Here is a 14,124-nt window from a genome sequence, read left to right as displayed (position 1 = left end):
CCACCTGTCCACCCACCCATCCACTCATCCATCCATGCACCCATCCATCCTTCCTTCCACCTGTCCATCCATCCATCCCTCCATCCACCTAAACATTCTTTTTCTTGGTATTTTCAGAAATCAATGAATTTTCATTTACTGTATTGAAAAAAAAACCACTTTTTTTTTTTAAACTTTTGTTTTTTGGTCTTTCTTCTCTCTCCAGCATCAAATCTATATCCCTTCCTTCAGTCACCACACTTGCTGTGGGACCTGTCAAAACGTGTCATGCTCCTTTCATACTGAGAATGGAACGAGGATTCTGTATGAGGTAAGTGCCTCTGGGTAGGGGCAGAGAACAGCTATGTAATGGTACAAACCCCAGGCACCTGACAGTCACCTCTCAGTTAATTCATGCTGCCAGTCTCCTTTCTAACCTCCCTACTGCTGAGGGGCTATTTATAGAATAGAACACGGAGTGGTCTGGGCCAGAAGGGACCTCCAGAGCTCATCCAGTCCAATCTCCCCACAGTCAGCAGGGACATCCCCAACTAGATCAGGCTGCCCAGGGCCTCCTACAGCCTCACCTTGAAGATCTCCAGGGAAGGAGACTCAACCACCTCCCTGGCAAACCTCTTCCAGTGTTCCACCACCCGCATAGTAAAGGACTTGCTCTTAACACCCAATCTAAATCTGCTCTGCTCTAGTCTGGAGACATTGGCCCTGGTCCTGTACCAGCAGTCCTTTGCAAACAGTCTCTGTCCATCCTTCCTGTAGCCTCCTTCAGGTACTGGCAGGCTGCTCTTAGGTCTCCCTGGAGCCTCCTCTGCTCCAAGCTGAACAGGCAGCTCGCTCATCCTGTCCTTGTAGCAGAGGTGTTCCAGCCCCCTGGTCATTCTCGTGGTCCTTCTCTGGACCTGCTCCATCAGGTCCATGTCCTTCCTGTCTTGAGGGCTCCACAGCTGTACACAATACTCCTGGTAAGGTCTCAGCAGAGCAAAGTGACAGAATCACCTCTCTGGATCTGCTAGTGTGTTTATTTAAAGACCTGCCAGTTCACACTAGGTGAATACCTTATTTAACTTTATTGCTTGTAGTATTTTCTACAAAGATTGGTGAATGTCATCATTTACTTAAGGCTGGATATACTCAAACTACATTATAAGGTTCCAATTGAAACTATAAAGTCATATACTAGGATTTAGATGCGTTAGGTCCACATCTGAATTCCTGTCTTATAGAATCACAGAATTGTCAGGGTTGGAAGGGACCTCAAGGATCAACCAGTTCCAAACCCCCTGCCATGGGCTGGGACACCTCACACTACAGCAGGCTGCTCACAGCCACATCCAGGTTGGCCTTCAAAACCTCCAGGGCTGAGGCTTCTACCACCTCCCTGGTCAACCTGGTCTAGCATCTCACCACCCTCATGGTGTAGAATTTCTTCCTAATATCCAATCTCTCCCCCTTCCCAAGGTCATACTTCTCATTCTGGTGTCTGTAGGAAGGAACTGTGGAAATTGAAACACTGTACCAGCATCCACATGAGAGGAAATTTAGATGTGGGCATGATTTTGGCTCATGCTTCCCATTGCTTTTAGAGCAAAAATGAACTGCTGAGCATTATTCCTGCCACAGAGCCTTTTCATTCTGCACTAGGACACCAATACAGAGCAGCACACTAGAGAGCAGAGCCACGGCTCCAGGGAGGAGTAGCCACTGGTAGTCAGAGGATGGGCTTACACTTTGTTGCCAAGGGGTGGTGTGCAATAGATTTTCCACTCAGTAGGTACTAAAGCATGAGGGCACCACTTCTACAGCCGTTTGGAGCTGGAGAGAAAGCTGCAATGTTTTGTCTTTCCTGACAATGGTTTTGTTTTATGTATCCAGGAAGGAAGCACCTGGAGCTCCAACTGCACCAACTACAAGTGTGCAAAGACTGCTGCAGGGGCTGTCATACTGGGATCAAGTGTTATCTGCCCCCCTTTTAATGACACTGAGTGTACAAAGGTTTGTACTTTGGGTGAGGTAAGTGACAGTAACTGGAGTGTGGCTTACACTTGACAATGCATGCAAACCTCCTGGACTTGTGTTAAAAGAGTGGTAAGTAAAAACATGTGAGTGAGTAATTTGCAGGCTTGTTTTCTATGTTCCTGCTTGCTTTTTGACTGGCAAAATATCTGTGGGGAGTATGAAAATTTGTTTTGGGTCTTAACAACGATGGCCTTAAAATACTGTGGAACTGGATTCATGTTTGACACACCACTGGATAAAGTGTGCCTGCATCTCAGGCAGGGCAATCCCAAGCACTGATATAGGCTGGGCAGGGACTGCCTTGAGACAAGCCCTGAAGAACAGGCCTTGGGGGTGATGGTTGATGAGAAGCTCAACATGAGTCAGCAGTGAGCACTTGCAGCCCAGAAAGCCAACCAGATCCATGTGCTTGAACGTGTCCAGAGAAGGGCCATGAGGATGAGCAGAGGGCTGGAGCTCCTCTCCCGTAGAGACAGACTGAGAGAGTTGGGGTTGTTCAGTCTGGAGAAGAGAAGGCTCCAAGGAGACCTTCTTGTGGCCTTCCAGTATCTGAAGGGGTCTACAAGAAAGCTGGGGAGGGACTTTCGAGGGTGTCAGGGAGTGACACCCTCCTGTTCCTGGGGGGAACAGAGCAAAACTAGAAATGGGTAGGTTGAGATTGGATGTGAGGAAGAAGTTCTTCCCCATGAGGGTGGCGAGAGCACAGATTGCCCAGGGAGGTGGTGGAAGCCTCATGCCTGGAGGTTTTTCAGGCCAGGCTGGATGTGGCTGTGAGCAGCCTGCTGTAGTGTGAGGTGTTCCTGGCCATGGCAGGGGGGTTGGAACTGGATGATCCTTGAGGTCCCTGACAATTCTGTGATATTTCAGTTTGGAGTGAGACTTTGCCAGGTTTGTAGTGCTCATACACTAAACAAATCATATCAAGCAAATCAGAAAGGCTCCACAGAGACCCACTCCTTAAATTAGGCAAAGTTTAGAAAGATAATAGAATGCACAGAAACTTTATTATCTCTTAAACTCTGTACAACATAAAAAAACCAACATCCATCATACACAAAAGGTATCTTCCTGCATTATATATCTAAGAATGTACATTTGGCCACATATATACAAACTGGTTTGGAGAATGTGGCTGCTTCATGCATGTTGCATATTTGTTTCAGATTTGAATTATGATGTATTAGTTCTCTAACTTCACATACTCCTTGCAGTCCATCATATATTTAGTGTAACCTGCATATAATACCAATACACATATACAGCAGATAGGGTAAGTACCATTGCTGCCTTGACCACACCTTACAAATGTAGCACAGGTCCTGCTCTCTGTTGCATTAGTTTAAAAATGTCCTTGTTTCTCACAATCCTGAAGAAGCTTCACTCATGTATTTAGAAACCTTGCAGCAATGCATTTTCAACTATGAAGAGCAGAAGGAATAATTTTATACAGAATCACAGAGCTGTCTATCTAAAATTAATGTCTGTTCTACTTTGACCTTCTGCTTGAGTTTCCTCCTTGCAGCCTTTCTGTCACTATCTATTGGGATCATTCCCTAGCAGTCATGGTTTAAGATTTTTAAAGTAGGGAGCCCTAAAATTAAATTCCTGAATCAGTCTGACCTGCTTTTTGGGGATACTTAGCAGAGACATGCAGCAGTAGCTGAGGAGAAAACTCTGCTGACAGGCAGCTCAGGATAATTTGGGAATATGGATTTAAGAGGCTGAGTTTAAGTGCTTATTCAGAATTATAGAATTGTCAGGATTGGAAGGGACCTCAAGGAACATCCAGTTCCAAACCCCCTGCCACGGGCAGGGACACCTCACACTACAGCAGGTTCCCCTATAGCCGCTCACAGCCCCTCACGTCCCCTGTGCCCAGAGGCTGGAGCCAGGCTCTGCTGGGTGATGCCCCATGACAGCACATGGGGCAGTGGTGGAAGCTGAGGCATAGGAAGTTCCATGTGAACATAAGGAAGAAATTGTTCCCTGTGAGGGTGACAGAACACTGGAACAGGCTGCCCAGGGGGGTTGTGAAGTCTCCTTGTCTGGAGATATTCAAGCCCTGCCTGGATGTGTTCCTGTGTGATCTGCTCTAGGTGCTCCTGCTCTGGCAGCAGGGCTGGACTGGAAGACCTTTGGAGGTCCCTTCCAGCCCCTAACATTCTGTGATTCCGTAATGAATCTCTGTGGTATGGAAGTAGATGGTAGTGGAGTGGTGTAAGAAGGTGCTGAAAGGAAAGCAGATGAGGTCAGATGAGCAGTGAGAAGTTCATTTTCAATGTCAAAGGCTGTCAAGAACTCATGAACCAAACCTCCACCTGATACAGACCCGTATAATCTTGGTGATGTCAGTGACGCTGTGTTTCAATTAGTTAGGCATCTTTCAAACATGGAATGTCTTGAGATACAATTCACCTTTGTGTTGGGCACAGTCTTTTTTGATGTATTCTCCTTTCATTTTCCTAGAATGGAGGAATTGTGCAGACGTATAATGATGGCTGCTGCAAGACCTGTAAGTGACGAAGCCTGCGAGATGTGCTAGTTTGGCTTTGGGTTTGGAGGGCTTGTTTTTTAACCTCAGTGGCTGGGACATAAAGAAGAAAGAGCATGCAGTTCCTGCACAGATCACATCTACAACTGTTCTAGTTACCTAACCACTCCTATTTAAAAAGCCTTGCTTCATTTGGCTGCTGACTTGGTGGTTTTTAACATTGTTGTTCTGGAGTATAACCAAATCTCTCCAAATACAATCTCTGGAAGAGAAAAAGTTATATTGATTAAAAGAATGGAAACATCCTCTCCATTGGTAAGCTGCCCTACTGCCTACATGGCAGTAAAAAATAAGAGACAAGGATTTTCTCCCCTAAAATTGATTCCCAGCTTGATGGCACTTTGAAATACATCCCCAAGCTTACAAATCTACTCTGTGTCACTAGTATGGATTTTCTAGGCCTAAAATACTTAACTTCAGGGTTTTCTTTTAAGTCCCAAATGAGGAAAATTAGAGCAATAGTAAACCTGCCTTTTTATTCTCTAGCTATGCCTTTTCTGAGTGTGTAATGTTAAAATATGATGAGCTATGAGGCAAGCTTATAGAAAGGCTGCACAGCTTGTGTGGTTTTAAAAGCTGATTGAGACCAAATGCATTTTCTCTGCAGTTTTGATTAGGGAAGGTTTTATCATCAAGGTATATATTTATGTGTACATGAAAATAAAGCCACTGCTGTGTAAAACTGATTGTGTGGAGCAAGAATAGAATAGAATAGAACAGAAAATAGAATAGAATAGAACAGAGAATAGAATAGAATAGAACAGAGAATAGAACAGAGAATAGAATAGAATAGAACAGAGAATAGAATAGAATAGAACAGAACAGAACAGAACAGAATAGAACAGAACAGAACAGAACAGAACAGAACAGAATAGAATAGAATAGGGGAATGCCACAGAAGATCCTCCCTCCGATCTTTTTGTTTCTTTTGGCCTTTTTAGTGGTGTTCAAAAAGGTCTTTTCCAACCTGGCTAATTCTATTCCATTTAAAATCTTGGTATTTTGATTTTTTTTAGGCAAAATTCTACTTAATAAAGCCACTGCAAAACTAATTGTGTGGAGCAAGAACTTGGGGAATGCCACAGAAAATCCTCCCTCTGACTTTTCTTTTTCTGTTGGCCTTATTTCTGTGTTCAACATCAGAATCAAAATATCAGTCTTGGGGATTCTTTTAGACCAAATTTCACTTAACAAAGGCACTGTTGTGTAAAAACTAATTGTGTGGAGCAAGAAAATAGAATAGCATAGAATAGAATATAGAATAGAATAGAATATAGAATAGAATAGAGTAGAGTAGCATAGAGTAGAGTAGCATAGAGTAGAGTAGCATAGAGTAGAGTAGCATAGAGTAGAGTAGCATAGAGTAGCATAGAGTAGAGTAGCATAGAGTAGCATAGAGTAGAGTAGCATAGAGTAGAGTAGCATAGAGTAGAGTAGCATAGAGTAGAGTAGCATAGAGTAGAATATAGAATAGAATATAGAGTAGAGTAGAGTAGAGTAGAGTAGAGTAGAGTAGAGTAGAGTAGAGTAGAGTAGAGTAGAGTAGAGTAGAGTAGAGTAGAGTAGAGTAGAGTAGAGGAATGCCACAGAAAATCCTCCCTCTGATTTTGTTGTCTCTTTTGGCCTTTTTTGTTTGGTGTTCAGAAAGGTCATTTCCAACCTGGCTAATTCTATTCCATTTAAAATCTTGGTCTTTGGAATTCTTTTAGACCAAATTTTACTTAACAAAGGCACTACTGTGTAAAAACTAATTGTGTGGAGCAAGAACTTGGTGAACGCCACAGAAAACCCTCCCTCTGATATATATTTATTACCTTTTTTTTTGTGTGTGTGTGTGTGTTCAACACTAGAGTTAAAAGATTAGCCTTTGGAATTTTTTTTTAGGCACAATAACATTGAACAGGAAGTCAGAGATCTATAAGCATGTATTGCCCAGCTAGTCAATCAAATTTGGATGTGCAATGTAGTGCAAACCATCTGTCGACAGAAGGGGAAATGTTAATTTACCGACTACAGGATGCTCCTGTGTCCGAGTTGTGCAAAGCTTTCCAAAAATGAACTGCAAGTGTTCTTGTTCTAGTGCATCCAAAACCCAGAACACAAAAGCTGATAAACCAGAGTAATTAATTAAGGAATTAATTTTTCCCATTAGAAGCAGCACAGAAAAGCAACGCACCAGAATCGTGCTAAACTCTGGCTAATTAATGCTCTTTCTCTAATGAGATAAGCTATGTGGACAGCAAAAAAGGTGACTAACCCATGCCAAATTAGGCTGGCTCCTGGGGGTTTCTGTTGACCAGGGAGATTTATAATTGTGGCCCTGTTCTGTGGCCTCAGGAACGGCATCGTTATACTTCAGAAATATTTGCTGAGGTGGCTGCCAAAACCCGGATATAATCCATCCAGTTATGTGCTACTTTACTGTTTGTTTTGTTTTAACTAAAAGCATGTGCCCTGTGATGAAGCAGTTAAAAAAGAGCACTTCTAAAATAGAGCTTGCAACACCTTGGGGTTTTAATGGGAGCAAATAATCTCGCTGAAAAGACCTTGATTCAATGCATGCAAAGTGAGTGCGCCACACTTAATTCTTACCTTGCCATAGACAGCCTCGCTGCAAAAGTTTGGTTGACAAGGAAGCATCATTCCAGGAGGGTAACAAAGTTTAGGCCATCTTTAGTGAGACTCGAAGCAGCTTCAGCGTTTCTAAATTTGGAAGAGCAGCAGGAAAGCTCAAAGAACCAAAAAATAAGCAAAAATCAATGCAGTTGGCAGTGTAAGAATTAATGAACTCTCATTTGTATTACAAATGTTTTTATTTCATGAGAAACTGATATTCCTAATGATTCTGCCAGGTTCTGGATTGGGTCTATTGCCCTTTGCCATTAGCCCAGTAGTGCCTACTGCTAGTATTAATTGTGAACCAGGTATTATTTTTAATACTGTATTTTCTTTCTTTCTTTGTTTTATTTATTTAATTAATAGTGTAAGCACTGCTTGATATACACCCAGAGCTGTCATCACCATTACAGGTCGCTATGCAGTGAATGGTACTGGGCCTGACACTGAGAGGTGCTGATCCCCCCGCTGGCCTCTCGAGCTGGTGGCTTTTCTAAACCCTGGTTAGGGTTCACAGCTCAGCACCTGTCAGAATTAGGTTCATCCATTTATGGTATATGCTGCTGATGGATCTTCCTCCTGTTCATTTCTGAAATGAGTTTTACTGCTTGAACTTCCTAGGCAGGGCAGCTGTAACATGCAATGAACGTCACAGAGAGTTGTAACGTGCAATGAACGTCACAGAGAGTTGTAACATGCAATGAACAACACATGAACAGAAATGTTAATTTAAAGAATATGCCATCACCCCAAATACTGTTACCAAGAGATTCTAAAGCTGGTCCCAGCTCCCTGAATCTAATGACTGAAATGTTTCTAACCTTAAAATCAAGGGAGAGTATGCCTCACTGCCCTGTCTCACCTTTGCAGATAGGGATTTATGCTGTGTTTCTTCTCTGTCACAAATAATCTGTTTTACAAAGCCGTGAAAGCGTTGGGGGGAACATCCAGCTACAATCACATGTCTATAAATGCTCTTTACACCAGAAACTGCAGAATGTTACAGAACTGTTGCATTATGACCATAATTCTTTGCTTTTAAGGATAGGTAAGTCACAGAAACTCCACATTCAAATAAGGAGTGAGTGGGGGGAAAAAGCACATGTGGTACTGAATGTAGACCTTCTTGACAGCTAAAGATGGGAGAGAACAAAGTGTAGCAGCAGTTGTCATTAGAGAACAGCACTTCATACACTGCAGTATCATGTGTCCCTCTATATGACTTGTAGAAGTACAAAGATTGCACCATCACTGGAGGTGTTTAAGAGGAGACTGGATGAGGCACTTGGTGCCACGGTTTAGTTGATCAGATGGTGTTGGGTGGTAGGTTAGACTGGATGATCTCAAAGGTCTTTTCCAGCCTGGTTAATTCTATTCTATTCTAGAGTGATATTTTCATATTTCCAAAGTCTGTATAGCTTAATGGGGCACCAGATACCTCACTGTAGAAGGTTAAAGGAAATCATGAGTTAAGTGGTATAACCATGAAGAGCAGGGGCAGGGGCAGCTTGCCCCAGGATATTGTAATGTGTGATTCTATTCTAGTTTTCTATATCTCTCTGTTTAAGGGAGTGCACAGCCAATTTTGTCTCTCTTCTCTCTGGCTGGGATGTGGGCTCTTATCTTATGGCTTTCTCCTAGCCTTGGCTGGCAGGGAATTTCCATCTATGCCACAGGGCCTGGATCTAGGGGGAGGACAATTTGCCCTTGTGCCTGCTGAGGCTGAGTGGGGTGGAGGTTTCCAGAAGGCTCTGAAAGGTTTTGGGCTGGTAAGCCCAGGGGAAGCACTGAGGCTCATTTGTGAATCTATTCCTTTTACCTGAGAGCCTTTTGTATATGTCTGTAAATGGAATTTCCATTTAAACTTCCAATACAATGTAGAGCATTTTTATCTTGCATTTTTATTTTATTTTACTTTACATTTTTATTTAATTTCATTTTTCATTTGTATTTCATTTTGTTTTTACATTTGTATTTCATTTTATTTTTCATTTGTATTTAATTTTATTTTTCATTTGTATTTCATTTTATTTTTCATTTGTATTTCATTTTATTTTTCATTTGTATTTTATTTTTACATTTGTATTTCATTTTGTTTTTTCATTTGTATTTCATTTTATTTTTCATTTGTATTTCGTTTTGTTTTTTCATTTGTATTTCATTTTATTTTTCATTTGTATTTCATTTGTTTTTCTTTCTATTTCATTTCATTTTATGTCTGTAAATAGAATTTCCATTTAAACTTCCAATACAATGTAGAGCATTTTTATCTTGCATTTTTATTTTATTTTACTTTACATTTTTATTTAATTTCATTTTTCATTTGTATTTCATTTTGTTTTTTCATTTGTATTTCATTTTGTTTTTTCATTTGTATTTCATTTTGTTTTTTCATTTGTATTTCATTTTATTTTGTCATTTGTATTTCATTTTATTTTCTCATTTTTATTTCATTTAATTTTTCTTTCTATTTCATTTCATTTTATTTTTACATTTTTATTTAATTTTATTTTTCATTTCCATTTAATTTAATTTTATTTTTCATTTGTATTTCATTTTATTTTTCATTTTTATTTCATTTCATTTCTCATTTGTATTTCTTTTTATTTTTACATTTTTATTTCATTTTATTTTTAATTTAGCTTTCATTTTATTTCATTTTTCATTTATATTTCATTTTATTTTAATTTTTATTTCATTTTAATTTCATTTTTCATTTTTATTTAGTTTTATTTTACATTTTTAATTTTTATTTCAATTTTATTTCCTTTTATTTATTTCCTTTTTCATTTCCTTTTATTTATTTCCTTTTATTTTACATTTTTATTTTAGCTTTTATTTAATTTTTATTTCCTTTTGTTTTAAATTTTTATTTTATTTTTTATTTTTATTTTATTTTACATTTTTATTTAATTTTATTTTTCATATTTATTTTATTTTTTATTTCATTTTTATTTTATTCTACCTTCTCATTTTATTTTATTTTACATATTTATTTTACTTCCAATTTTTATTTCATTTTATTTTCAATTTTGATGTAATTTTAATGTATTTTACTCCTTGGGAAGGGGTAAAAATCTTTTCTGACCTTTTGTCCTAGGCATCTTGTGTCTCAAAACTAGGACACTCATATGTGCCAGCTGTACAACCAATACTTCTACACAGGAACTACTTATTAATATATGAGGGTTGGGCTTTGTTTTGTTTCTGGTTTGTTGTTTTTTTTCCCCCCTAAAAAAAGTACTTAATTATGGAAGTAATATTTTAAAGTGTACATGTATGAAAACAAAGTCTAATTATTAAAATTATATTAAATAGCTTCATATTTTGAGTCTAGTCCAAACCTGTATTGAGTCAGCATGCCTTTTCTGTATTTTACCAGGCAAAAAGGAAGAAAGGATTTGCCAGAAAATGACAATCAGGACAACCATAAGGAAAAGTGACTGCATAAGTCAAAGCCCGGTAAGCATGAGAGACCTGTGTTTGATGCTGGGCCTAGGGCACAAGCAAATCACAGGATCCCAGGATGTCAGGGGTTGGAAGGGACCTCCAGAGATCACCAAGTCCAACCCCCCTGCCACAGCAGGACCAAGGAAATCCAGCACAGGTCGCACAAGAACACATCCAGAAAGGCCTTGACAGTCTCCAGAGAAGGAGACTCCACAACCTCTCTGGGCAGCCTGTTCCAGGGCTCCATGACCGTCCCAGTGAAGAAGTTCCTCCACAGGTTGAGGTGAAACCTCTTGTGCTGCAGTTTCTATCCATTGCCCCTTGTCCTATCCCATGGTGCAATTGAGCAGAGCCTGTGCCCTCCCTCTTGACCCCCAGCCCTCAGATATTTATAGACATTTATTAAATGCCCTCTCAGTGGAGTCACCATCACTGGAAGTGTTTAAGAGGAGCCTGGATGAGGCACTTGGTGCCATGGTTTAGTTGATTAGATGGTGTTGGGCGACAGGCTGGACTTGATGATCTCAAAGGTCTTTTCCAACCTGGTTAATTCTATTCTATTATTTTAATAAAGTACATCAATATTAAGAAATTAAAAGTATTAAGAAGTGGGTTAAAGCTATCAACAAGCGGCAAAGAATTCTGCTGTCTTCTCAAATGCAGACTTTTGCCACTAGGAATGTTATCCTACTTGTAAATGGAGTAAAATTTGCTGTTCTATGGCTGACAGACTGAGCCTTCCTCCCTAGAAAAATATCTGCCTTCAAATGAAAAGCACACAGCATAATTGCTTGTAACTACCAGAGGCACCAAACTCCTCACCACAAAGTAACATCCCACTCTAAAAGAAGAGGAGAAATGCTTCTGCTTAGCATGTGATGAAAACACTGCTGCATTCCACTTTGAAGACCTTTACCCTCTGTGTCTTCTCCCCCACACAGCATGTCTCTAGATTCCATACAGAATCATAGAATTGTCAGGGTTGGAAGGGACCTCAAGGATCAGCCAGTTCCAACCCCCCTGCCATGGGCAGGGACACCTCACACTACAGCAGGTTGCTCACAGCCACATCCAGCCTGGCCTGAAAAACTTCCAAGCATGAGGCTTCCAACATCTCCCTGGGCAACCTGTGCCAGTCTCTCACCACCCTCATGGGGAAGAATTTCTTCCTCACATCCAATCTCAATCTCCCCATTTCTAGTTTTGCTCCATTCCCTCCAGTCCTAGAAATCATGAATTCACAAATACCATAAATTAATTGTTCCATTTATTTATGGGGCTGCTTAAGACATCTTATTTCTCAGCTTTGGTATGGTCCCAGCTGCAAAATGCAGGATGTGTCTGAGCAGCAAACGTGCTTCCAAGGTATTACTTTTAAGGAGAAGCCATTGACAGAGTATCTCCAGGCTTTCAAAAGGCCCCTGGTAAGATTCTGTTGAAGAACCCAAACACTCATAACACAAGAGGCAAAATATCATTGCAGATTGAAATCTGGGCAGGTTTATTTTCACTGAATCACAGAATCATCAACGTTGGAAGAGACCTCAAAGATCATCAAGTCCAACCTGTCACCACAGACCTCATGACTAAACCATGACACCAAGTGCCACATCCAATCCCCTCTTGAACACCTCCAGGGACGGTGACTCCACCACCTCCCTGGGCAGCACATTCCAATGGTGAACAACTCTCTCAGTGAAGAACTTTCTCCTCCTTTCCTGCTGATGGGAGGTCAACAGTGTCATACTTAAACTTTAAGGGTAGAAGTAAGAGTGTGTGGTGCATTTATTTAGTTTTAGAAGAAGGGTTGGCAACGAGGGAGTATAAACATGTAGATAAAAATAGCTATTTGCCACAGTTAAGGGGAGAGAAGATTGTGGAGAGCTTCACAGCTACTGCAGTGACCTAGGTTGAGGGACAGCAGTAAGGCAAAACAAAGATGTGGTGTTAATTAAAGCAAAGAATATTAAAAACAAGGATTTTGTCAAATCTTTTGGGGTTTTAAGCCAGCTGAAAAGGGCCTTGCCCTTGCATCCAGCTGAAATTTCTCCCCAACATTAAATTTTGCCAGACCAGATCAGCTGGAAGCAAACAAAAGCTGTGTTTACAGGCAGAACTACACTCTACAATGGAATGCAATCAATATGTACAAAATATAGAGGAGTTATAATATTGACAGGTATCTACAATTAATAATTCACCATGAGAGTGGTGAAGCCCTGGAATGGGTTGTCCAGGGAGGTGGTTGAGGCTTGGAGGTGTTTAAGACCAGGCTGGACGAAGCTCTGGCCAGCCTGATCTAGTGTTGGGTGTCCCTGGGGAAGGGTCTGGAGCACAGCCCTGTGAGGAGAGGCTGAGGGAGCTGGGGTTGCTTAGCCTGGAGAAGAGGAGGCTCAGGGGAGACCTTCTTGCTGTCTACAACTCCCTGAAGGGAGGTTGTAGCCAGGTGGGGGTTGGTCTCTTCTCCCAGGCAACCAGCACCAGAAGAAGAGGACACGGTCTCAAGCTGTGCCAGGCTGGAGGTGAGGAGAAAGTTCTTCCCAGCACGAGTAATTGGCCACTGGAATGTGCTGCCCAGGGAGGTGGTGGAGTCACCGTCCCTGGAGGTGTTCAAAAAAGGCTTGGATGTGGCACTTGGAGCCATGGTTTAGTTGTCAGGAGGTGTTGGGTGTTAGGTAATTGGTTGGACTTGATGATCTCTGAGGTCTTTTCCAGCCTGGTTGATTGTATGATTCTAAGACCTGTGAAAAATTGTTAAAGGCACAGTCTGAAACTACCCTAAGATGAAGCATGTCAGAACCGAGTTGGCTTTGTTAATGTAAAAACAAGGTTTGACCACAAAGAAGCTTGAACTGCCTCTTTACAACGCCTTTTGAGGCATCTAATCTCAGTTCTTCTCTTGCCCACAGGTAAATGTGGCTTCTTGTGACGGCAAGTGCCCGTCTGCAACCATTTTCAATGTCAACATTGACAGCCATTTAAGGTTCTGTAAATGCTGTCGGGAAACCGGAACCCGCGACCTGGCGGTGCCGCTGCGCTGCTCGGGAAACGGCACCGAGATCATCTACATCATCCAGGAGCCTGTAGGCTGCTCATGCCAATGGAACTGAACAGCACCCTGCATACAATTTAAGCTGAAGTATTACAAGCAGTCTCCTTCCAGCAGACTGTATTTTTTGGGGCCACGGATGGCTGTGGTACTCTGAAGAGGATAAAGATAGGAGTCTTTCATTGTTGTTCCTCCTGCTGCTTCGGGGGCCATCGGGTGAGGAATGAAGGCAGGAACCCTTTTGCCATATAGCAGTGAGATTCCAGAAATGCAGAGAGCAGAGGATCTCAGAAATCCTCCCACAAGTCCTTGTAGAAACCCCAGCATTACAGAATCTCAGAGTCCCACTTACAGCGGAAGTCCTGGAAGCCCTTAACAGGCAAAGCAGCTAACAGAAGTCCTGGGCAGATCCCTAGCAGCATCCCTGCACTGAAGCTGACAGAAG

At 41.3% G+C, this 14,124-nt stretch overlaps 1 protein-coding gene across 1 annotated transcript in view; it reads left to right on the top strand.

The window, feature by feature from the left end:
- OTOGL (otogelin like) overlaps positions 1-13,798 on the top strand; it is a 139,394-nt gene extending 125,596 nt beyond the window's left edge. The window contains exons 53-57 of the mRNA XM_054173788.1: positions 206-310; positions 1,870-1,989; positions 4,480-4,525; positions 10,563-10,642; positions 13,540-13,798. Of these exons, the coding sequence (XP_054029763.1) occupies positions 206-310; positions 1,870-1,989; positions 4,480-4,525; positions 10,563-10,642; positions 13,540-13,740 (552 nt within the window). The 3' untranslated portion in view covers positions 13,741-13,798. The remainder of the gene's footprint in view (positions 1-205; positions 311-1,869; positions 1,990-4,479; positions 4,526-10,562; positions 10,643-13,539) is intronic.
- The last annotated feature ends 326 nt before the right edge of the window (positions 13,799-14,124 follow it).

This window comes from Dryobates pubescens, chromosome 27 (genome assembly GCF_014839835.1).
Source record: "Dryobates pubescens isolate bDryPub1 chromosome 27, bDryPub1.pri, whole genome shotgun sequence".
Lineage (NCBI taxonomy): Eukaryota > Metazoa > Chordata > Aves > Piciformes > Picidae > Dryobates > Dryobates pubescens.
The sequence above is the reverse complement of the archived record's forward strand: the minus strand, read 5'-3'. Positions and strand labels throughout refer to the sequence as shown.